General features: G+C 39.3%; 1 protein-coding gene across 5 annotated transcripts in view; it reads left to right on the top strand.

Moving 5' to 3' along the window:
- BRD10 (bromodomain containing 10) overlaps positions 1 to 23,322 on the top strand; it is a 117,827-nt gene that overhangs the window by 38,729 nt on the left and 55,776 nt on the right. For all 5 annotated transcript variants that reach the window (XM_070051782.1, XM_051845917.2, XM_051845904.2 and 2 more), the window contains one exon: positions 21,620 to 23,037. In XM_070051782.1, coding sequence (XP_069907883.1) covers positions 21,620 to 23,037 — 1,418 coding nt within the window. The remainder of the gene's footprint in view (positions 1 to 21,619; positions 23,038 to 23,322) is intronic.

The following is a 23,322-nucleotide window of genomic DNA, read 5'->3' as shown; positions in this document are numbered from 1 at the left end:
TGTAGTAATAAGTGTAACTTGTTTTGATATTTGTAAAGCTAAAACTCAGTCTTGAGACATTCTACCTCCTACTTTTGATAGCAGTGATTAGTTTAGGAACCTTCTGTGATACCCTTTTTCCTTGTGCAGAACCTACAATGATATATCAAACATTCTTGGAAAATGGAAATGAAAAATAAATTTAGGGGTGGGCATTTAGCTTAGTGGTTAAGATGCAGATTAAGACTCCCACATCCCATATTGGAGTTATTGGTTTCAGGACCAGGTTGTGGTTTCTGACTCCAGCTTCTTGTTAATGTAGACCCTAGGGGGCCTCAGCAGTGATGGCTGAAGTAACTTGGTTCCTGCCACCCATGTGGGAGACCTGAATTGAGTTCCTGGCTCCCAGCTTTGGTCTGGCCCACAGCTGTTCATTGTGGATATCTGGGAAGTGAACCAGTGAACGAGAGCTTTCTTTCTTTCTTTGTTTCTCAAATAAATAAATAATTTTTTCAAAAAAAAATAAATTTGGCACAAAAAGTTTTAAATCCATGCAAAAATGAGTGTTATTGAAAACCCATACGTGGATTTCAAGTTGTTTTTTGTATCAAAATAAATTTATTTTTAATTCCACTTTAGCATGAAGTTTTCAAAGTGCCCTCATAGTCTAGGAAATGGAGGCTTATGGAAAGGGATAAAGATTAGCCTGGTAATATTATACAGTAGATTGGAATGGAAAGAATTAAAGAAAAGGAAGGCTGCAGTAGTCCAGATATCTAGAAATAGGGCAAGGTTAGATTGTTCTGTAATAATGAATGGTATTTAGTACCTTCCCTGATACAGGGAGAATGAAGAAAGAGGCAAAGATGAGTTGGAGAGTAGAAGTAATGATAATACTTACAGCAATAAGAGAAGATCAAAAGAATGGCTAATGTTTATTGAGTTTGACTATTTGTCAGATCTAGCTCTGAGGATTTTACATGCATTCAGAATTTATCCTGAAGTACAGAGAGACCAAATAACCTTCCCAAAGTCAGGCAGTTTTTTGAGTGTTGAACTCAAGATTGGAAGCTAGTCAGTTTGACTCTGGAGTTGTGTTCCTAAGCAAAATACCATCCTTGTAAGTTGTAAAACAGTGAAACCAGCAAAGAAAATAGAACTTGAAAAAATGTAAGTCCAAGGTGGGGAAAAAGTAGTGAACTTGTTTTGAATAAATTGTTGAAGTGATAATGGAAATATTTAGACACCTGAGTAGGACTGTTTAATCAAAAAAACTACAAATATGACTGAATCTTTTTCCCTTCTGCACTTTTACATATACGGTCAGCCTTTGTGTCTATGGGCTCTCCATACATGGTTTCAACCAACCAACGATAGAAAACATTGGAAAACAAAAAATGGCATCTGTACCATGTACAGACTTTTTTTCTTTATTATTATTCCCCAAACACTACAATGTAATTATTTACATAGCATTTACGTTATGTTAGGTATTGTAAGTAAACTAGAGATAATTTAAGAATACATGTGTTTTGTGTAGTTTTTACGCAAATATAGTGCTATTTTATGTAAGGGACTTGAACACTGCAGTTTTCAGCATCTTCACTGTGGAGAGTACTGGAACCAGTAATCCACGGATGCTGAGGAACAACTACATTTACGTGTGCCTTGACATTGAATAAATATAGAGGAGTCAGCCATGGGCGAAAAATTCTCCATTACATATCTTAGTAACTGTAACTGAAATTTAATGGAGTAATATGGAATTAGCAGTTCCAGTATAGTGTTAACTTATTCTCTTTTAATTATAAAATATTTCAGGGTAGAACAAAGAATTAACAACTGAAGTCCTGTGTATCTATAACCCAGCAATTTTTTTTAAAGATTTATTTATTTATTTGAAAGAGTTAGAGAGAGAAGGAGAGGCAGAGAGAGGAGAGGCAGAGGGAGAGAGGTCTTCCATCCGATGGTTCACTCCCCAGATGTCCGCAATAGTCAGAGTTGTGCTGATTAGGAGCCAGGAGCTTCTTCCGGGTCTCCCAAACGGTGCAGGGGCCCAAGGACTTAGGCCATCTTCTACTGCTGTCCCAGGCCATAGCAGAGAGCTGTATTAGAAGTGGAGCAGCCAGCTCTCAAACTGGTGCCTATATGGTATGGCGGCGCTTCAAGCCAGGGCGTTAACCCGCTGCACCACAGTGCCAGCCCCAACCCAGCAATTTTTAAAGAAATTAAACATAGATAAAATCAGAATTCCTTATATTTTTCTTCCGTTCTGGAAGGAGCTACCATCCTTTTTTTGTTTCTCATATACCCCATGCATTTTATTATTATAAAAATTATTTTTATTTTGGATAGAAGTCCTTTGTCATATATATGTTGCAAATACTTTCTCGCAGTCTCTGCCTTTAAAATTTAAACTTTTATTTTTAGGAAAAGAGGTTTTTTTTTTACTTTTGAATAAAAATATCATTTTTTAAATGTTTATGCTTTTTGTGACCTGTGTAGAAGATCATTGCTTATCCAAGGTTATAGAAATTGTTTTTCAGACATATGTTTTATTTTTTATGGTTATGTTATCCATTTGAAGATATTTTGTGTGTGTGGTGTGAGTTAAGGGTAAGAGTTTATTTTTTTCCAAAAGGATACACTAGTTATTCCAGTATCATTTGTTGAAAAAAAACTATTATTTCACTACTGAACTACCTTTTGCATCTTTGTGGAAAATCAACTAAATGTGTGTGTGAGTCTTTCTGAACTTTATTATCTTCCATTTGTCTGTAGGTCTAACTTTTCTAGTACTATATTGATTTGATTCATATGCCTTTCTAAAAAGACTGTAAATTAAGTAAATGAATCTTTTAAGTTTTTTTAAAATTTGGCTATTCATTTTTTACAGTAAAGTTTTATTTATTGATTTAGTTATTTGAAAGGCAAAGTGTTAGAAGAGAGAGGGAGAGACAGAGATATCTTCCATCTGCTGGATCATTCCCCAAATGCCCACAACATCCAAGGCCAGGTCACACTGAGATTAGGAGCCAGGAACTCTATCCAAGTCTCCTGTATGAGTAGCAAGAACTGAAGTACTTAGGCATCATCTGCTGCCTCCCAGATGCATTAACAGGAAGCTGAATTGGAAGCAAAAGCGGACTAGATCCTAAAGAATTCAGGCATCCCAAGTGGCAGCTTAACCTACTACACCACAGTGCCTACCCCTGTTGGGCTATATAGTACATTTCTGTGTCATTTTAGAGTCATACTGTGAATTTCTATAGGAAAAAAAAAACTTAAAGAAATTCTGATTGGGATTGTGTGGAAGTTACCAACTAATTTTTTTAATAATTACTTTAATTTTTCTCAGCAATATTTTATAGTTTTCATTGTACACATTTTTCAAATGCCTCCTTGACTAATTACCAAATAGTCTATTTAAAATTGAATATATAATTACTTATCACTACTGTGTTCAGAAATACAATTTTTAGAATAGTGACCTTTTATTTCTTCTCTAGTCCTGTTAGACTACTTCCTATATAGGAAGTTGAAACAATGCTGTTAGATGCATACATATGAAAGTCCTTTAAAAACTTCATGGAGAAATAGAATTAAAAGATATGTTCATTCTGGTGCAAATAAATTTTGAAATCCATGTGTAGTGTTTTTCATAATGCACATTTTTCTTGAACTTTTAAAGACCACTCGTGCTTGGATTTCAAAAAATTTTGCACCAAAATAAACTTACCCTTCCTTTAATTCCATTTTCCACATACATTAAAAACTTAAGAATGAAGATAAAATGTTTTCATAGTTATCCGTACATTTATTTTTTCTAGTATCCTGCCTTCCTTTATAGTGATACGTGATATCATCCAGTATTTTTTCATTGCCTAAAAAATAGTTTTTAACCTTTCTTGTAGTATTGTTCTTACAAAAATGAAGTGTGGGTTTAGGACTTTTTTTTTCTTGTCTTGAATAGTTTTTGTTTGTTGGCTTTGCTTTACATTTTGAAGGATAGACATAAATATCTAGGTTGACAGAGTACTTTAAGCATGACTTGTGATACCATGCCTAATTTTTGAAAACAAGTCTGCTGAACTCCTTATCTTTGTTTATCTATCTGCAGTGTGTCTTACTTCTTTAACAACTTATAAGATTTTCTCCTTATTACTTGTTTTATTAGCTCATGCTCTGCATTTGATGTGGAATTGTGTGTGTGTGTCTGTGTTCTAATTCCATCATCATTGCCATTTTAAGATCTTTGGATTGACTGATTATTCTCCTGGTTGGTTGTAAGTTGCATTTTCATGCTTCTTGGCCTTTCTAGTAGTTTATATTAGAAATCAGACATTATAAATGCTACGTTGAGTATCTAGATTTTTATTTATGTCCTTTAAAGAGGATTTTGCTTTATTCTGGCAGGAGATTAAATTTCTTATGGATCAGTTTGATGATCCTTTTACTCCAAGTTTGAAGCTGTTATAAGGTAGGTCTAGAATAGCCCTCATTCTATTTTGGCACTGCTGTAACCAGATACTTCTGGAATTTCCACTAAATGCCAGAAAGTGATGACTGAGGACTCTCCACTCCAGCTGATCAGACCTCAGTTGTCTCCCCATTTTGTGTCACTTTGAGTTGTTAGCTTATAATTTCCTGATCATTCCTAGCAAGCTCCTTAAAGTATTACTCTACATGGTCACAGGCTAGTACTCTCCAATCTCAGGGGGATTTGTATAGATTTATGAAACATTTTTCTGCATCATTTCCTCTTTTAAAAAAAAGTCACATTGCTTTTTGTTTTCTTTTTAAATTTTAACTGACAAATAATTGTACATATTGATGGGGTATCATGTATACATGTGTAATAATCATGTCAAAGTATTTAGCTTGTCCATCATCTCATACCTCTAAAGTTTCTTTGTGGTGAAAATATTAGAAGTCTCTCTTTTAGCTATTTTGAAATATTGAATACAATATTATTAACCCAAGTCATCCTACTGTACATTTGAACAACAGAATTTATTCCTTGTAAATGCAACTTTGTACCTGTTAACCACTCTCTTTATCTGCCTTCTTCACTGTTTCCCCTTTGCCAATTTCTGGTAATCACTCTTCCTACTATACTCTTGTATTACCAACTTCTTTATGTTCTACACATGTGTAAGATTGTGTAGTATTTGTCTTTTTGTGCCTTTTCAACTACCATAATGTCTTCCAGATTTATCCATGCTGCCAAAAACGACAGAATTTAATTCTTTTTTTTTGTGACTGAATAATATTCCATTATGGTTACATACTACATTTTCTTTACCTGCTCATCAGTTGATAAGACATTTAGGTTTCCATTCTTGGCTATTGTGATAGTGCTGCAATAAATTGAGAGTATAGATATTTCTGACAGACTGATTTCATTTTCTTTACAGGAAATGTAGTAGTAGGATTTCTGTATCATATACTGTTTCAAAATTGTTGGCATCAAAATAAGTGTGTCTTTTAATTGCATTTTTTGTGAACTTGAACTGCTCTCCTATAAATACGTGTATTTGTATATGTGTATAAGCAGGTACTTCAGTGTCTTATGGCATGCTGCCAAAATAATGTGATCTTCCTAGATTTGTTGTAAAGAGATTGTATCAATAGTTCCAACACATGTGTTCTATATAAAATATTCAATGAATTCTAGCAATAAAATGTCTTATCATGTGTATATATTTGGCTTAAAGAATAAACTAGTATATTTATTCTCCTTCCTGATAATACATGAATATTTGAACTGTTTAACTTCAGTCACTCTCTCAGTCTTGAGTGTCACTAATGTTTAGAACCGGCACCCATATGGGATGCCAGCGCATCAGACCAGGGCTTTAACCTGGGCCCCCTATTTGATTCTTAACTGCCTAAGTGTTGCCACATCTCAGTGTTTTGTTCTAGAGCCTCTCCTTTGCTCATGTTGTAATTTGTTCACAAGTGATCTTCTCCATGCTCAGATCATCTATATACGGAAGACTCCATATATTTTGCCAAAATTTCTTCCTTAGGTTTCAGATTTAGTTGTCTGCTTAAAATCTTCTCTAGATGTGGTATCCATCGATTTGTCCCATCTGTCAGGAAACGGGTGGCACATTTAAATTATAATCAGAGTAAGCAATTACTGGTACTCAGGAGAGAGTTACAGAGAAGAGACTGTTTTGAGAGGATACCATTTATTGCAGGGCAAAATCCACTATCTTACAGAGAGGAATCCAAAGGAATCAATACTTTACCCCACTTTCATATATCTCTGATCATCTGCCAAGATTCTCCACTGACTGAATCCAAGGGAAGCCAGAGGATAAGATTGCATATTGACAATGGTAATTATGCAGTGAAGACAGAAAGGGAATCTGACCTGGAAGGAAACAAAAGATATTTGGCATAGATGTGTTTTTCAGACATATCTAAAATTAACCATGAATGCACAATCTTTCCCTCTAAATCTCGGTCATTCTGTAGTGACTCTTACCTTGCTGAGTGGCACCAATATCCATTGGATTGTACAAGTTAGCAACATGGGAGTCATCTTTGTTACCTTCTTCTCCTTCATGTACATGTTAAATCCATCCTCAAATTCTGACAGTTCTATTTTCTTAACCTTTCTTGAATATGCCCACTTTTCTCCTGTCTTCTCTGCCTCCATCTTGTATCTTTATATCTCACTTAGACTACTGTAATCTTCTCTTAATTTTTTTAACATTGCTCATGCCATTTTTTACATTAAGATAGAATGAACTTTTTCAAATAAAAATCTGATTGTGCTACTAACCTGCTCTATTACCTGTCATTACCCCAAAACAAAACAAGTACACACAAAAACTATAATGGCTTCATACCATTTATAAGACCCTGCTTCATCATTTGGCTTCTCCATTGGTTTCTCACCTTGCCGTTGTTCTTGCCTCTGTGGTCGTCTTGCCTTTTTTCAAGGCCAAAAAAGTATTATTGAGCTTATGTACATTCACATTTAGAGTTCACATAAAAGCATATATAAAATGTATGAAAAATTTTGGGGCTTTAAACTATTTCCTACAATTTCTAAAATAAGCATGCTTTTCTTTTATAACTGAAAATATAAGTATTAAAGTTTGTATGAAGTATCACATTGCTAGTGCCAGAGAGATAATAATGTGTCCTTTCAGTGTATCCCAAGATTTCTTTTAAGTCTTCAGAAGGAAAATGTAACTTTTGAGTGGCAACCTGTGATGTGAAACATGGGAGTGCTAAATAAAGCCTCCTTCCCTATGTACTCATACAGTTACCCTTACTGTCTATCATGAGACCTGAAATTCTTTCAGTCTGTCTGTTCTGTCAATCTAATACCCTGTCAAGAGTTAGAGACTAGCTGAGAATATAACTATTGTATGTTTAAATCTTTCTAGAAAGGACTTTAAAATCATTATAAGAAAGGTCATATTGGAAGACAGGAGATCATATGACTCCCTGACAAAATATTACTAGAGCTGTGCTTTTGTCCTGGTCATAGGCTTTTTAAAAATTATTAAAATATTTGTCCTAGGAAGTGGGAAAATAAAGTTTTCATACTGTTTAGTAGATTAAAACTGTTTTAATATCAGAAACTTAAGATCAAGATAGTAGCAAGCTGAAAAATTCTAGTATAGATTTTAATGTGATAACACTTTCGTTATCTGATGGGCATACCATAGTTTATAGCTGATCATCTGGGCATACACAGACCCCCAAGTAAATTATCAGGCCTCTAATTTATGATCTAATACAGAGCTCCCCACACTGTATTTTAATTTATGTACAATAACTATTTTTCTTTTTTGTACAGTATATGCCACAAAAAATAATGTGTTCTTAAAGTCAGGTTGCCAAAATTAAAAATCCTGGCATTCCTTTATTGCTATCTTTGGACAACAGTGAAAACCTAGCTAAAAGAGATAGAAGATTATGGCCTATTGAACAGAGAGGCATACTGAGTAAGATTTCGTGGTCTGGCCTTTTTTTTTTTTTTTTTTTTTTTTTTTTGACAGGCAGAGTGGACAGTGAGAGACAGAGAGAAAGGTCTTCCTCTGCCGTTGGTTCACCCTCCAATGGCCGCCGCAGCCGGCGTGCTGCAGTCGGTGCACCGCGCTGATCCGATGGCAGGAGCCGGGTGCTTCTCCTGGTCTCCCATGGAGTGCAGGGCCCAAGCACTTGGGCCATCCTCCACTGCACTCCCTGGCCACAGCAGAGAGCTGGCCTGGAAGAGGGGCAACCGGGACAGAATCCGACGCCCCCACTGGGACTAGAACCTGGTGTGCTAGCGCCACTAGGCAGAGGATTAACCTATTGAGCCGCGGCGCCGGCCCAATCTGGCCATTTTTTATTTTTAAATTTTTAAAATTTATTCGAGAAGTAGAGTTACAGAGAGAGAGGAAAATGCTTATGAGACAGCAGGCAGTCTTCAGAGCAGCTGAAATATGGAGGCATTGTTGATTTAAGAGACAGAAACACTATAAGCCTGTAATTACTAAGTGAATATTGTGGTTAATAGATAGTTGCTGAAATGGCTGTGAAACTAATCATGACCACTGCAATCTGTTTATAATAGCGACTTTGAGCCATTAAGGAAAAATTGGATCTGTTCACTCTTCGTTTTTGTGAAACCATTTGGTTTGCCAGAAGTATTGTATATTCCTTACTTTGATTTGTTATATATTTTTTGAATATTTATTTTACTTATTTAAAAGGCAGAGTGATAAAGCGAGGAGACAGAGATCTTCATCCGCTGATTCATTCCCTAAATGGCTGCAGTGATCAGGAGCCTGAAACTCCATCCAGATCTCTCCTGTGGGTAGCAGGGACCCAAGTACTTAGGCATCTTCCACTACTTTCCTAAGCACATTAGCAGGGAGCTGCATTGGAAGCAGAGCAGCCTCAACTCGAACTGGCATTCCAGTATGGCATGCCTTGTGTCACAGGTGGCAGCTTAACCTGCTGCACCACAAGGTGGGCCTCCAGTGATACCTATTTGGAAATCTCTCGTTAAAATAATAAATTTGTCTATATTTTTGTAAAATAAAAACTTTGTATTATTAACGGTTTAGTTTTAAGTTCTCTATAACACAAAAAATGGTGACTTAATGAAATAGATATTTGCAGTTTTGTGCCTAGCCAGCATCTTTTAGTACAAATATTACATTTTGGTAATTTGCTATCCTATAAATTGTGATATTGCAACACAGATGCCAAAAATGTATATTTTCTACACCTCCACAGCTAAGGTAGATAGAAGAATGTGACTAGACATATACTTTTTTTTTTTTTTTTGACAGGTAGAGTTATAGACGGTGAGAGAGAGAGACAGAGATAAAGGTCAAAAAAAAAAAAAAGAGATAAAGGTCTTCCTTCCACTGGTTCACTCCCCTAATGGCCGCTACGGCTGGCGCTGTGCCAATCCGAAGCCAGGAGCCAGGTGCTTCTTCCTAGTCTCCCTTGTGGGTGCAGGGCTCAAGCACCCAGGCCATCCTCTACTGCCCTCCCGGGCCACAGTAGAGAGCTGGACTGGAAGCAGAACAACTGGAACTAGAACCCAGCGCTCATATGGGATGCTGGCACTGGCGGAGGATTAACCAAGTGAGCCACGGTGTCGGCCCCTAGACATATACTTCTTAACTTGAAATTGTATGGGAACAGCATCTGGTGGCAATCTTGAACCCAGAGAGTTTGTCATCTGGCAGAGGTGGTGGTAAGGGATTCTCATGATTCTAGGTTCATAGTGTCAGAGATGCTGTGTACTGCCAGCAATCTAGCTTTCCCTGGATAAGTTCTTAAGTGTGGTTGAGATTTTTTTCTGTTGTCATATCTTCTTAAGTTTGGCTCTCTAACCTTTAACAGAGTTTCTGTAAGCTACTTACTAATCATTAAATAAATTCCTTAGCCAGGAGATTCTTTAGTTAACAGGTACAAAACTTGACTAATACACTTGATGTGAATGACTGATTTTCCTAAAATACAGTATTATGTATTGTTCACTTTAAAAATTAGGAATAAATATGTTAATTTTCTTTTTCATGGCACCAGTTTCCATATTTGTATTGATTCCTCAGTTAATGGATTATTATGGAGTAAAGCTCCTATATATGTTTTTTACTAGATAGTAAACTCTTTTTTTTAAATTTTATTTATTTATTTATTTTGACAGGCAGAGTGGACAGTGAGAGAGAGAGAGACAGAGAGAAAGGTCTTCTTTTTGCCGTTGGTTCACCCTCCAATGGCCGCCGCGGCCAGTGCGCTGCGGCTGGCGCACCGCGCTGATCCGATAGCAGGAGCCAGGTACTTATCCTGGTCTCCCATGGGGTGCAGGGCCCAAGCACTTGGGCCATCCTCCACTGCCTTCCCGGGCCACAGCAGAGAGCTGGCCTGGAAGAGGGGCAACCGGGACAGAATCCGGCGCCCCCACCAGGACTAGAACCCTGTGTGCTGGTGCTGCAAGGCGGAGGATTAGCCTAGTGAGCCGCGGCACCGGCCCGATAGTAAACTCTTTTGAGAGTAGGATTTACATTTTCTCACTTATTTGTATCCTTACACAGGGCAAACATTCAATAAAAATGTGTAAACTAAGGTAGGATTCTTTTTTTTTTTAAGATTTATTTATTTATTGGAGAGAGAGAGTTTCAGACAGAGAGAGGTGTCTTCTACCCACTGGTTCACTCCGCAAATGGCTCCAATGGCTGGAACTGAACCAGTCTGAAGCCAGGAGCCAGGAGCTTCTTCTGGGTCTCCCACATGGGTACAGGGGCCCAAGCACTTGAGTCATCTTCCACTGCTTTCCCAGGCTCTAAGCAGAGAGCTGGATTGGAAGAGGAGCAGCCAGGACATGAACTGGTGCCCATATGGGATGCAGGAGCTGCAGGCAGAGACTTAGCCTACTATGCCACAATGCTGGCCCCCAAGGTAGGATTCTTTAAAGCACAAATTGTTTCCATAAAGGTGTTTATTCATTAGCAGAATTTCCACAAAATTATGCATGACCAAAATAAGTTTAGGCCCAGCATCTATTAGTGTTTCACACAGTTACAGATAAACACCAAGCCAGTAAAGAACATCAAAAATGAGGCCGGTGCTGCGGCTCACTAGGCTAATCCTCCGCCTTGCGGCGCCGGCACACCGGGTTCTAGTCCTGGTAGGGGCGCCAGATTCTGTCCCGGTTGCCCCTCTTCCAGGCCAGCTCTCTGCTGTGGCCAGGGAGTGCAGTGGAGGATGGTCCAAGTGCTTGGGCCCTGCACCCCATGGGAGACCAGGATAAGCACCTGGCTCCTGCCTTCAGATAGGCACGGTGGGCCAGCCACAGAGCGCCAGCCGCGGTGGCCACTGGAGGGTGAACCAACAGCAAAAAGGAAGATCTTTCTCTCTGTCTCTCTCTCTCTCACTGTCCACTCTGCCTGTCAAAAATGAGAACTGATGCAGGAAAAAAAAATCGGCAGGCTACTTTGTTGTTCCTTTGGTATTGTTTACTCACCCCCATTTTTTTCTAAAATTAAAAATATGTGTTTTGTGGTCTTTCAGCAGTCTTTTGTATTTCCCAATCAATGAAGGCTTAATTTTTTTAAGCTAACATTATAGAAACACATTAATTTTTTTCTTTCTGTACAGTATTTTTGGAGAAAATTTTTAATTGGTGCCAGCACTGTGGCAGAGCAGGTTAAGCCACCATCTACAATGCCAGAATCCCATTCAAGTTCCAGCCCCTGTCATTGCTGCCATTTAGGGAGTGAACCAGTGGATGGAAGGTCTATCTCTTTCTCTGCCCCCCTTCCCCTTAAAACTCTGCCTTTCAAGTAATTAAAGTAAATCTTCAAAAAAAAAAAAAGAAATAATTAATAGTAACTTTGGAAGTTGGTTTTTAATCTGCCCTTGTTGGAAAATGTGATTTACTTCAGCATTTCTTTTTTATTTTTTCTAATTTTTTTTAAGATTTATTTTATTTATTTGAAAGACAGAGTTTCAGAGAGAGGTAGAGACAGAGAGGTCTTCCATCCGCTGGTTCACTCCCCAGATGGCTGCAAAGGCCAGCGCTGCACTGATCTGAAGCCAGGAGCCAGGAGCTTCTTCCAGGTCTCCCAAGTGCGTGCAGGGACCCAAGGACTTGGGCCATCTTTTACTGCTATCCCAGGCCATAGCAGAGAGCTGGATCAAAAGAGGAGCAGCTTGGACTAGAACCAGCGCCCATATGGTATGCCAGTGCTTCAGGCCAGGGCTTTAACTTGCTGCACCACAGCACTGGCTCCTTCAGCATTTCTTAATAAAGTGTTTTTAGTTTTTAAATTATATCTAAGTGTTAAAAATTTTGTTTAGATATCTTTTAATTATTTGAAGGATAGAGTGATAGAGAAGAAGAGACAAAGATCTTCCACCAACTGATGTACTCCCCAAATAACTTTAACAGTCAGTACTGGGCCAGGCCAAAACCAGGAGCCTAGAACTCCATCAGGATCTTCTACATGGGTAATAGGGGCCCCAAGTACTTAGGCCATCTTCTGCTGCCTTCCCAAGAATATTAGCAGGTAGGTGGATCAGAAATGGAGCAGGAGGCCAGTGTTGTGGAATAATGCGTTAAGCTACTGTATGCCTGTGTGGACCTGGGGCACAATGAACTGGGTTTCCTGAAACAGAGAGTGGGAATGCGGGGACAAGGACGCAAAGAATGGAGCCAAGACAACTCCTGATCAAGGCTCCTTTATTCAACAAATCTAGTAGTATTTAAACAGGACCAGTTGTTTACAAGAAGGAGCACAAAAGATTTACATATCAAAAAGGCTTTAAAGTTACAATAAAACACTAAGGTGATAAATGCAGGTTTCAGGTGTGACTATCTATATTATCTCTGGTGAGAGGTTTAGCAGTGAGATAAGGTTCTTCCTGCCTCTTCCAGGAATCTCCCTAGCCTAATTGTCTGTGCCAGGAAGTCTTCATTCATATGTTTAAGTGTAAATGAAGGGAGTGACTACCTGTGGCTGCCCACAAATGCCAGTGTCCCATATGGGCACTGGTTTGAGTCCCTGCTACTCCACTTCCAATCCAGCTCCCTGCTAATGTGTGTGGAAAAGCAATGGAAGATGACCCAAGTCCTTGGACCCCTCTACCCAATTGGGAGACATGGTTGAAGATCTAGTGTCCTGTCTTTGGCTTGGCCCACCTCTGGCTGTTTCAGCCATTTGGGTAGTGAACCAGCAGATGGAAGACCTCTCTCTGTCCCTATCTCTCTGTTGTAACTCAGACTTTGAACATTAATAAATTGAGGCCGGTGCCGCGGCTCACTGGGCTAATCCTCTGCCTGCGGCGCCAGCACACCAGGTTCTAGTCCCGGTCGGGGCACTGGATTCTGTCCCGGTTTCCCCTCTCCTAGGCCAGCTCTCTGCTATGGCCCGGGAGTGCAGTGGAGGATGGCCCAAGTCCTCGGGCCCTGCACCCGCATGGGAGACCAGGAGAAGCACCTGGCTCCTGGCTTCGGATCAGCACGATGCGCTAGCTGCAGCGCACCGGGTGTGGCGACCATTGGAGAGTGAACCAACGGCAAAGGAAGATCTTTCTCTGTCTCTCTCACTGTCCACTCTGCCGGGGGGGGGGGGGGAGGATTAATAAATTGAAAAACAGAGCAGTCAGGACTTGAATTGGTGCTCTGATATGGTCTGCTATCTTCACAGGCAGCAGCTTGACCTGCTGCACCACAATACCAGCTGCTGTCCTACAGTTTTAGAAGTGGCTGATTATATACATTAACTCAGTAGCTCTTTGATAAGCCCCCATTCCCTGTTTACTACAGTACTGTATATCAAGAGAGAGAGAGAGATCTGCCTTTTACTGGCCTACACCAGATGTATACTTTCCTTTTCCTCGCACCTCTTCACACTCTGAGGCTGGATTTCATTATTTTCCCCTGAAAGACTGTTTCTGGAGAACAGCAGTGAGAGTAGCAGCACTTGAATAGGCAGTGCTCACAGATGTCAGCATCTGGTCTCAATGGTGTCCCAGCCCTTCCAGGCATGTTAGCTCAAAGAATGAGTGTTTTATACTATTCCCTGATTTTCTTGTTCTTGCAGAAGTCAGTTGGTGCTAACCTTGGTCCACCAGGCAAACCATGTGTTTTTGATTAAACTGACCTCCTATGAAAGCTTGAGGAAGTTATCTTCTCACCTTTCTATAGGTTCTTAAGATGAGCAAATAGTTTCTGAAATTACCATTATCACTAATCTATATTGACCAAGGATTACTTATTACTGCCTTAGGCAAAAATAACTCCATAAAAGTTGGTTCATCTGCTCTAAATTCCCCTTTCATTTTCTTCCTTGAGCACTGGTTGTTACTGTTTCACTTCTACCAAAACACATAGCACTGTTCTCTGTCAGACAACAAGTATTTCATTGATGTATGGGTTGCCTTCAGGATCCCCTGTTTTTTGTTTTTGGGGTTTTTTTATGTATCTTTTTCCCTACTTGGTGCTGTTTGTATCTATTCTAATGTCTGGTGCTTCCCAGAACCATTATCAAATTCCTTTTGGGAACAATGGGTGTCACATTTTAATTTTGAGATTACAAGTCTGCTGTGAACATCATTATATCTTACTGGTATATACAGTCAACAAGACCGAATTTTTAGACTTAAAGTCCTGAGATATTTTCCTAACCAGTAAGTGATTTACTGGTGAGTTCATCTTAGGATTGTGACAACATAGACCAAAACTAATTTTCTATGCCAACTATAGTAAATAAACCTACTTCTTCATGATAGGTAAGTCTAATAGATACAATATCCAAATTTTATTAAAAGATTTATTTGAAAGAGCAACAGAAAGAGTGGATGAGCCAGAGAAAGAGAGGGATCTTCCACATGGTTCACTCCTTAAATAGCCAATATGGTCAGAATCTGGGGCCAAAGCATGTGAGTCATCTGCCACTGCATTCCTCAGTGTATTAGCAGAGAGCTGGGCCAGAAGTGGAACAGCCAGAACTCAAATTCGCACTGTGATAATGTATACCAGTGCCATAAATGCCAACCCCCAAAACAAAGTTTTAAATAACTTCTGGGTTACTTAAAACTTTATCTGTGTTGGAAAATAAATTACTACCCTTATCAATATATAAAGTGAAGAGAATACCAATTCCATGGTAAGATACACAGTATCTATAAATTTAACATAACCAGGATCTTTTAGTCACACAGCTAATATTCTTTCAGTTTTGAATAATTGATTTAAGAACTTTTTTTATTTTTTATGTAGGCGCTCTGGTTTAAAAGTCATATAGTACTATTTAAGTTTCTAATAAAAAAAAAAAAAGCTGTCTGGCATTGCAGGTGGCAGCTTATCCCCATTATGCCACAACCCCAACCTCGGCACCCATTTTTTTTTTTTTTTTTTTTTACCCTCATACTGGTCATTATTACTGTTTTGTAATATAATGCTTGTTTATATTTATCCATGTGATTGACAGTTCACTTGTTCCCAATCCTTCTTGCATTTTAGAACTTCTTTCTGTGATCATTTAAGCATATAATAAAAATATCTTTTCTCCATATATTTAAATTTGAATATTTTCTCTTGACCTTCTGTCATTAATGCCATGCAACATATTTTCATATACATTGTAGTTTTCATTCCTGAAAGTTCAGTTGGGGTCTTTTTTATATCTCCCATGAACCTACTTTTTAATATTTATTTATTTACCTGAAAAACAGAAAGAAGCAGGCAGATAGAGCATCTATCAGCTGGTTTACTCCCCAAATAACTGCAGTGGCCCCAGGTTGGGGGCCAAAGCTGGAGCCAGGAACTCAACTCAGGTCTCTTTCATGGGTGGCTGGATCCCAACTACTTGAACCATCATGCTGCCTCCTAGAGTTTGTATCAGTGGGAATCTGGAAATCAGGATCAGAGCCAGGCATCAAACCAAGGCACTATGATAAAAAGATGCAGGCAGCCCAGCTGTTAGGCCAAAAACCCACACCTACTTAACTTTTTCTCCATATGGAATACAATATCAGTAACTAACTTGATGGTCTTACTTGCCAATCTTGTCATCTGTCATTTCTGGGGCAGGTTCAGGTCATTTTTTTTTTTCATTATGCATCATATAGTTCTGCATCATTTTATGTCTGATAGTCTTGTTTTGGATGCCAAACATAAATTTTATGTTCATGAAGGCTGGACTCAGAATGCTCACAGTGGCCCTTGGCCAGGTCTTACACGTAGATGGCAGGAACTGCTTTGACCATCTTTGACTGTTTTGGCCATCACCACTGTCTTCCAGTGTCTACATCAGCAGAAAATTGGAGTCAGGAGCCAGAGCAAGGTATTCATACCAGATACTCCAGCACTGGACCCAGGTGTCTTATCCAGCATCTGAACCACCAAGCCAAATACTAGATGGAGGCTAGAAATCACAAATGTTGAAGGATATTAAAGAGACTCTATTGTGTGCCAGCTTCCATTATTTGTTGAGGAGTTAGTTGAAAATCTGTTTTTATTTTAAATTTCTGAAATTTTCTTTATTTTTTTTTTAAGTTTTATTTATTTATTTGAAAGGCAGAGTTACTCAGAGGCAGAGAGAGAACAAGAGGTCTTCCATCTGCTGGTCCACTCCTCAGATGGCCGCAACGACTGGAACTGGGCTTATCCAAAGCCAGGAGCAGGGTGCAGGGGCCCAAGGACTTGGGCCATGTTCCACTGCTTTCCCAGGCCATTGCAGAGAGCTGGATTGGAAGAAGAACAGCTGCGCCTAGCACTGAAACCCTATGGAATGCCAGCACTGCAGGTAGTGGTTTTACCTGCTGTACCACAGTGCTGGCCCCCAAATTTCTATATTTTTCTTTTTTTTAACTTTTATTTAATGAATATAAATTTCCAAAGTACAGCTTATGGATTACAATGGCTTCCCCCCCTCCATAACTTCCCTCCTACCCACAACCCTCCCCTCTCCTACTCCCTCTCCCATCCCATTCACATCAAGATTCATTTTCAATTATCTTTATATACAGAAGATCAATTTAGTATATATTAAGTAAAGCTTTCAACAGTTTACACCCACACAAAACATAAAGTGTAAAGTACTGTTTGAGTACTAGTTATAGCATTAAATCACAATGTACACCACATTTAGGACAGAGATCCTGTATGAGGAGTAAGTGCACAGTGACTCTTGTTGTTGACTTAACAAATTGACACTCTTGTTTATGGCGTCAGTAATCACCCTAGGCTCTTGTCATGAGTTGCCAAGGCTAAAATGACCTAAAAAATGGCCCACAAATTTCTATATTTTTCTACAAATTCTTTTTCAGAACTACCTTTAATAAAATAATCTCTTTATGTTTTCAGTTTTTGTCTCACTGAACATTGTATTTCTGTGGCCTTTTATTCCTACATCTATTGTCTTTTTAGAGTCAAATTCTTTTTTTCCTGTCCCCTGTATTTCCTTTATAAATGTATAAACATTCCTTTATGTTTTTGTTTGTGAACTCATTTCTTGTCACTGCCTTAGTGGAGGTTCTTTTTTTCTTTTTTTAGATCTATTTATTTATTTGAAAGAGTTTCAGAAAGGGACAGAAAGAGAGAGAGAGATCTTTTGTCTGCTGGTTCTTATCCCAAATGGCCTCCAGAAGCCAGGCCTGGGCCAGACTGTAGCCAGGAGCCTGGAACTCCATTCTTTTCTCTCACATGGGTACAGGGTCCCGAGTCCTTGGGCCTTCTTCCCCTGCTTTCCCAGGCACATTAGCAAGGAGCTGGATCAGAAGTAGAACAGCTGGGACATGCACCAGCACTCATCGCAGGCCACAGCTTAACCCACAGTGCCATGATGCCAGCTCCATTAGTGAGAGTTCTCTAAGGCCTAGGTATAAGGTACGTTTTCTTAGAGATTGGAGTTTTTTTGTTGTTGTTGTTTAAGTACTTGACAGCAATATTGGCATGAGACCATGTTAAATTCATTTTTAGGGCAGTGTTTTCATGAGCACATGGGAAATATGAATTTGGGCAGTACATCCTTAGGAGAGTCAAGTTTATAGTTACAAATTCACAGGAGAGATTTTATTTTTTTCCAATCACCTCTTCTATCATGAACATAAACAATTTTCCTTTCAGTTCCCTAGTGGAGGATGGAGAAGAAAATGTGTCTAGTATATCCCTCTGCTGAGTATATGGGCTTTTGGAGTCCTTGCTCTATGGAGGAAGCCAGATTCTACTCTACGGTGAGCATTTAGTGCAGAATCTAAAGTGGCTCTTGGGATGCCCACATTCCATATCGGAGCGTCTGCTGCTTCAGATCTAAGCCCTTCCACTTCCAATCCAGCTTCTTGCTTATGCACACCTTCTGAGGCAGCAGATGACAACCAAGGAGTTGAGTTCCTGCCACTCACCTGGGATAACTTTCTTGAGTTCTATTCTGGCTTCAGCCTTGCTGTTAAGGAATTTGGGAATGAATCTGCATATGAAAGGTCTCCATTTGTCTGTATACCTACCTCTACCCACCCACCCTCCCTCCCTCCCTCTCCTCCTCCTCCTCCTCCTCCTCCTCCTCCTCCTTCTTCTTTTCTCTCTCTCTCTCTCTCAGATTTACTTTATTTATTTGAAAGTTAGAGTTACACAGAGAGAGGAGAGGCAGAGATAGAGAGGTCTTCCTTCCAGTGGTTCACTCCCCAGTTGGCTGCAATGGCTGGAGCTGTGCCAGTCCAAAGCCCAGAATCATGGGCTTCTTCCAGGTCTCACATGCAGGTACAGGAGCCCAAGGACATGGGCCATCTTCTACTGCTTTCCCAGGCCATAGCAGAGAGCTGGGTCAGGAGTGGAGCAGCCAGGTCTTGAACTGGTGCCCATGTGGGATGCCAGCACTACAGGCAGTGGCTTTACTCACTACGCCGCAGTGCCGACCCCTGTATTTGCCTTAACCTATCACAATATGGTGGTAGTAGAATAGCCAATGTTAGACACTTTTGTTTCTATTTTTGGCTATTCTGAATAGTGCTGCTGGGAGCATTCATGCACAAGTTTTTGTGTGTACAAATGTTTTCATTTCTCTTGAGTATATGCTTATGAGTAGAATTGCTGGACCACTAGTTTTCAAAATAGCTATACCATTTTCAGTAAGTGAGGTTTCCAATTTCTCCAGGTAATCTTCAGTATTTGCTGTTATCTTTTTGTATGATAGTCATCCTATTGGCTATAAAGTGGCATTTCTTTGTAGTTTTGATTTGTTTCTAATGGATAACAACGTTGAACATTTTGCCATTGCTAGATGTTCATTTGTGTATCTTTGGAGAAATGTCAATGCAGTTTCTTTGCCCATTTGTAAATTGGGTTGTGTATCTCAGCTGTAAATATGCATGTATGTCTCTTAATAGATACATGATTTGTAAAATTTTTTCTCCTTCCCTGGGTTGTCTTTTCAATTTCTTGATGATTCTTTTTTTTTTAAAGATTTTATTTATTTATTTGAGAGGTAGAGTTACAGACAGTGAGAGAGACATGAGAGAACGGTCTTCCATCTGTTGGTTCACTCTCCATATGACCGCAAGAGCTGGAGCTGTGCCAATCCGAAGCCAGGTGCTTCTTCTGGGTCTCATGCGGGTGCAGGGGCTCAAGGACCTAGGCCATCTTCTGCTTTCCCAGGTCCCAGCAGAGAGCTGGATTGGAAGATGAGCAGCTGGGACTAGAACTGGCACCCACATAGGATGCCGGCGCCGCAGGCGGAGGATTAATCTGCTGCGCCACAGCACCGGCCCCTATGATTCTCTTTTGAAATACACATGTTTGGGGGCTGGTGTGGTGGCTTTACCAGGTTAAGCTGCCACTTGCAGCACTGGCATCCCATATGGGCACCTGTTTTGAGTTGCAGATGCTCCACTTCTATTCCAGATTCCTGCTGTTGCACCTGGGAAAGCAGCCGAAGATGGCCCACACTGCACCCATGTAGGAAGCTTGGAAGAAGCTTCTGGCTCCTTCTTTGGCCTGACTCAGTCTCGGCAATTGCAGCCATTTGAAGCATGAACGAGCAGATGGAAGATCACTCTGTCTCTCCTTTTCTCTCTCTGGAACTCTACCTTTCAAATAAATAAAATAAATTAAAAAAAAAAAGACAAATTTTTCCAGTTTTGGTGTTATCTTTTTCTTTTCTTGCTTGTGTTTTGGATATCATATCTAAGAAGCCATTGCCTAAAGTTCCAAAGATCTATACCGATTTTTTTTCATGTAATTTTATTTTATTTTTCTAGTTGAGAAGGATTTATAGCTGTCTCAGTAAAGATGCTTTTAAGGGGGGGTGGGAAGCACTCATAATCCTATTAACCTAGGAGTTATTTTTGCAATACTGTCATCTCCTTATTCAACATACACATATTTTCACTATTATATATTAAGTATGTACTGTGTTGTATTTTGAAATTTTCTGTTTATACATGATATTTTTAATTTTTAAGGTTACATAGTGTATCCCACTCATTTCCAAGTTTTGTAATGCACTTCATGGTTTTCTTTTTCTGATATGATAAAATTCCAGTTAGCATCATATAACTACATACCTTTTTCCTTATATTAAATTATTTTATTACAGCTTTCCCTTTTTTTAGATTTATTTTATTTATTTGAAATACAGAGTGACGGGGAGAGACAGAGAGAAAGAGATTTTTCCATCTGCTGGGTTCATTCCCCATATAGTTGAAACAGTCAAATCCAGGAGCTTGGAATTTCATTAAAGTCTCCCATGTGAGTGGAAGGGCCCCAAGTATTTGAGCCACCTTCTGCTACTTTCCCAGGTACATTAGCAGGGAACTGAATCAGAAGCAGAGCATCGGGACTTGAACCAGCACTCTGATATGGCATTGAAAGCTTTGCTTAATCCTCTGTACCACCTTAACCCACTGTGCCACAACATTGGCCCCTTTCTTGTTATAACATTCTAGGAATGAAGTTCTGGGATCAAAAGATATAAACATCTTTACAGCTCTTTTAAGAAGTTATATTACTTCTAGACATTATTACAATGAATTCCACTGTGCTTTTTTTTTTTTTTTTTTTTTTTTTTTTTTTTTTTGACAGGCAGAGTTAGCGAGAAAAAGAAAGAAAGGTCTTCCTTCCGTTGGTTCACCCCCAAAATGGCTGCTACGGCCGACACCCTGCACCGATCCGAAGCCAGGAGCCAGGTGCCTCCTCCTGGTCCCCCGTGTAGGTGCAGGGCCCAAGCACTTGGGCCATCCTCCACTGCCCTCCCGGGCCACAGCAGAGAGCTGGCCTGGAAGAGGAGCAACCAGGACAGAATCTGGCGCCCTGACAGGGACTAGAACCCAGGGTGCCGGCACCACAGGCGGAGGATTAGCGTAGTGAGCCATGGAGCTGGCCTCCACTGTGCTTTTCTTAAAGAAAGTTGGTATGCATTATAATTTGAAAAGTTTGAGGACAATAATTTGAATAATAATCCTGTATCAGTAGAGGTTGGGGTGAAGTGATATATTTATTTCTTTATCTGAAAAAAATGATGCTTTTTATGCAATACTTTGTGTTAACATTGAAAATTAGAAAAGTCATTTGCCTTGATGACTGAAGTTAAATATAATATTATTAAAGTTTTGTGTTCATTGGTACTTTCAACTTTAATAATAGTATGATTTATTAAATTTTCTTTAGGCTTCGGGAGCAGGAAAGAAAAGAAGCAGAAGAGGCTAGTCAAAAGGAAATAGAAGAATGGGAAAGAAAACTTCTAGCTCAAGCAGCCCCTACTTGTATGGAGAACATGTGGGAAATTCCAGCTATTGGGCATTTCCTTTGCTTAGCCCAGCAAATTCTAAATTTGCCAGAAATAGTCTTTTATGAATTGGAACGTTGTCTTCTAATGCCTCAGTGTAATGCTTTTTTATCTAAAATAATGACTTCTCTATTAAGTCCTCCCCATCGCAGACCTACCTTACATCGAAGACCTACTTTGCCTTATAGGACCTGGGAAGCAGCACTGAGACAGAAAGTGCAGCAGTGGTATACTGCTGTAGGACAGACTGAAAATCCCGATAACTGTGCTGAAAAACTTGGGTTGTGTCCTCAGTTTTTTAAAGTTCTTGGAGAAGTTAATCCATTGGAAGAAAAACCTTTTCATGAACTGCCTTTCTACCAAAAAGTGTGGTTACTTAAGGGTCTTTGTGACTTTGTGTATGAAACACAAAAAGAAGTTCAAGATGCTGTACTTGGTCAGCCCATCCATGAATGCAGAGAAGTTATCCTTGGTTATGATTATTTGGAGAATGCTTATGTACATTTTCCACAGTTTTGTGGTGCAGATGTACGGATTTATAAACAGAGACCTTTTCAGGCCCCAGAATTTCCAGTCCCTCCCATTAAAATACAAAGAGTACCTCGGATTAAACTGGAGAAATTGAAGTGTGATTATCTTGGTACAAGTAATGGAGAACATAGGTGTTATCGAGAAGGCCTGCCTTCTGCCCTTAAAAAAGAGCAGGGGATTAATTTAGATCCTGCTTGCTGCCCTGCTAAGTTGAACTTGGATAATCATGACAACTGTGTTGAAATGGAAGTAAAATCCAGCTATGAAGTTAGAATTCGCAGGCCTTGTGAAATTAAAAAATCTGATTGCTGTAAAGAAAATAGAGAGAAACCAGGGAGTCCAGGGGAAGTTACTGGTTTTGGAGAGCCTCTCAGTCCAGGTGAAATAAGATTTATAGAAAATCAAGAAAAATATGATGAAGCTTCCACAGTAAATACTGAATCCAGTCCATTAAAAGAAAATACTCTAAAATCTTGCCAAATTCATGTAAATGGAAGTCACATTGATCATCCAGAAATGAACTGCCACAAAATTGTACGGGATGTTCTACTAGAGCAGTCGGTGCAGAGCCACAAAAAATTCAAACTAACTAAAATGAGAGCAAAAAAGAAGAAAAAGAAAAAAAAGAAACTGAAAGATGTTTTGAATGAAAATTTGCAGAGAAAGCGTGAAAGTCTTCATTCTCTTGCATTCAAGTCTTATAAACCTGAGATCCAAAATAAGTTATTGATCATCAAAAAGAAAGCAAAACACAAGAAGCACAAATCTGGTAAGCTATTACAAAGGGGAAGAACTAAAGTTAAGCATAATTCAAGTTCTTTCAATTATTCATCATGGGAGCTCTGATTGACAGAATGAAATAAGAGAGAGAGAGACTGTGTGTGTGTGTACGCATGCGCACTTAAGGGTCACGTCTTATTTCCCATGTTTAAAAACTTAGAGTAGAGAGAGTTTATATACTAACATAAAATACTAATGCAGTACATTTGAATTTAATTATCATTTGATCATGTTGGAAATTACATGTTTACATTTTCCTGGACCAATTTTTCCA

The sequence above is a fragment of the Oryctolagus cuniculus genome, chromosome 1 (genome assembly GCF_964237555.1).
Source record: "Oryctolagus cuniculus chromosome 1, mOryCun1.1, whole genome shotgun sequence".
In the NCBI taxonomy this organism is placed as follows: Eukaryota; Metazoa; Chordata; class Mammalia; order Lagomorpha; family Leporidae; genus Oryctolagus; species Oryctolagus cuniculus.
Note: the sequence above shows the minus strand (reverse complement) of the source record. Positions and strands in the feature narration are given on the sequence as shown.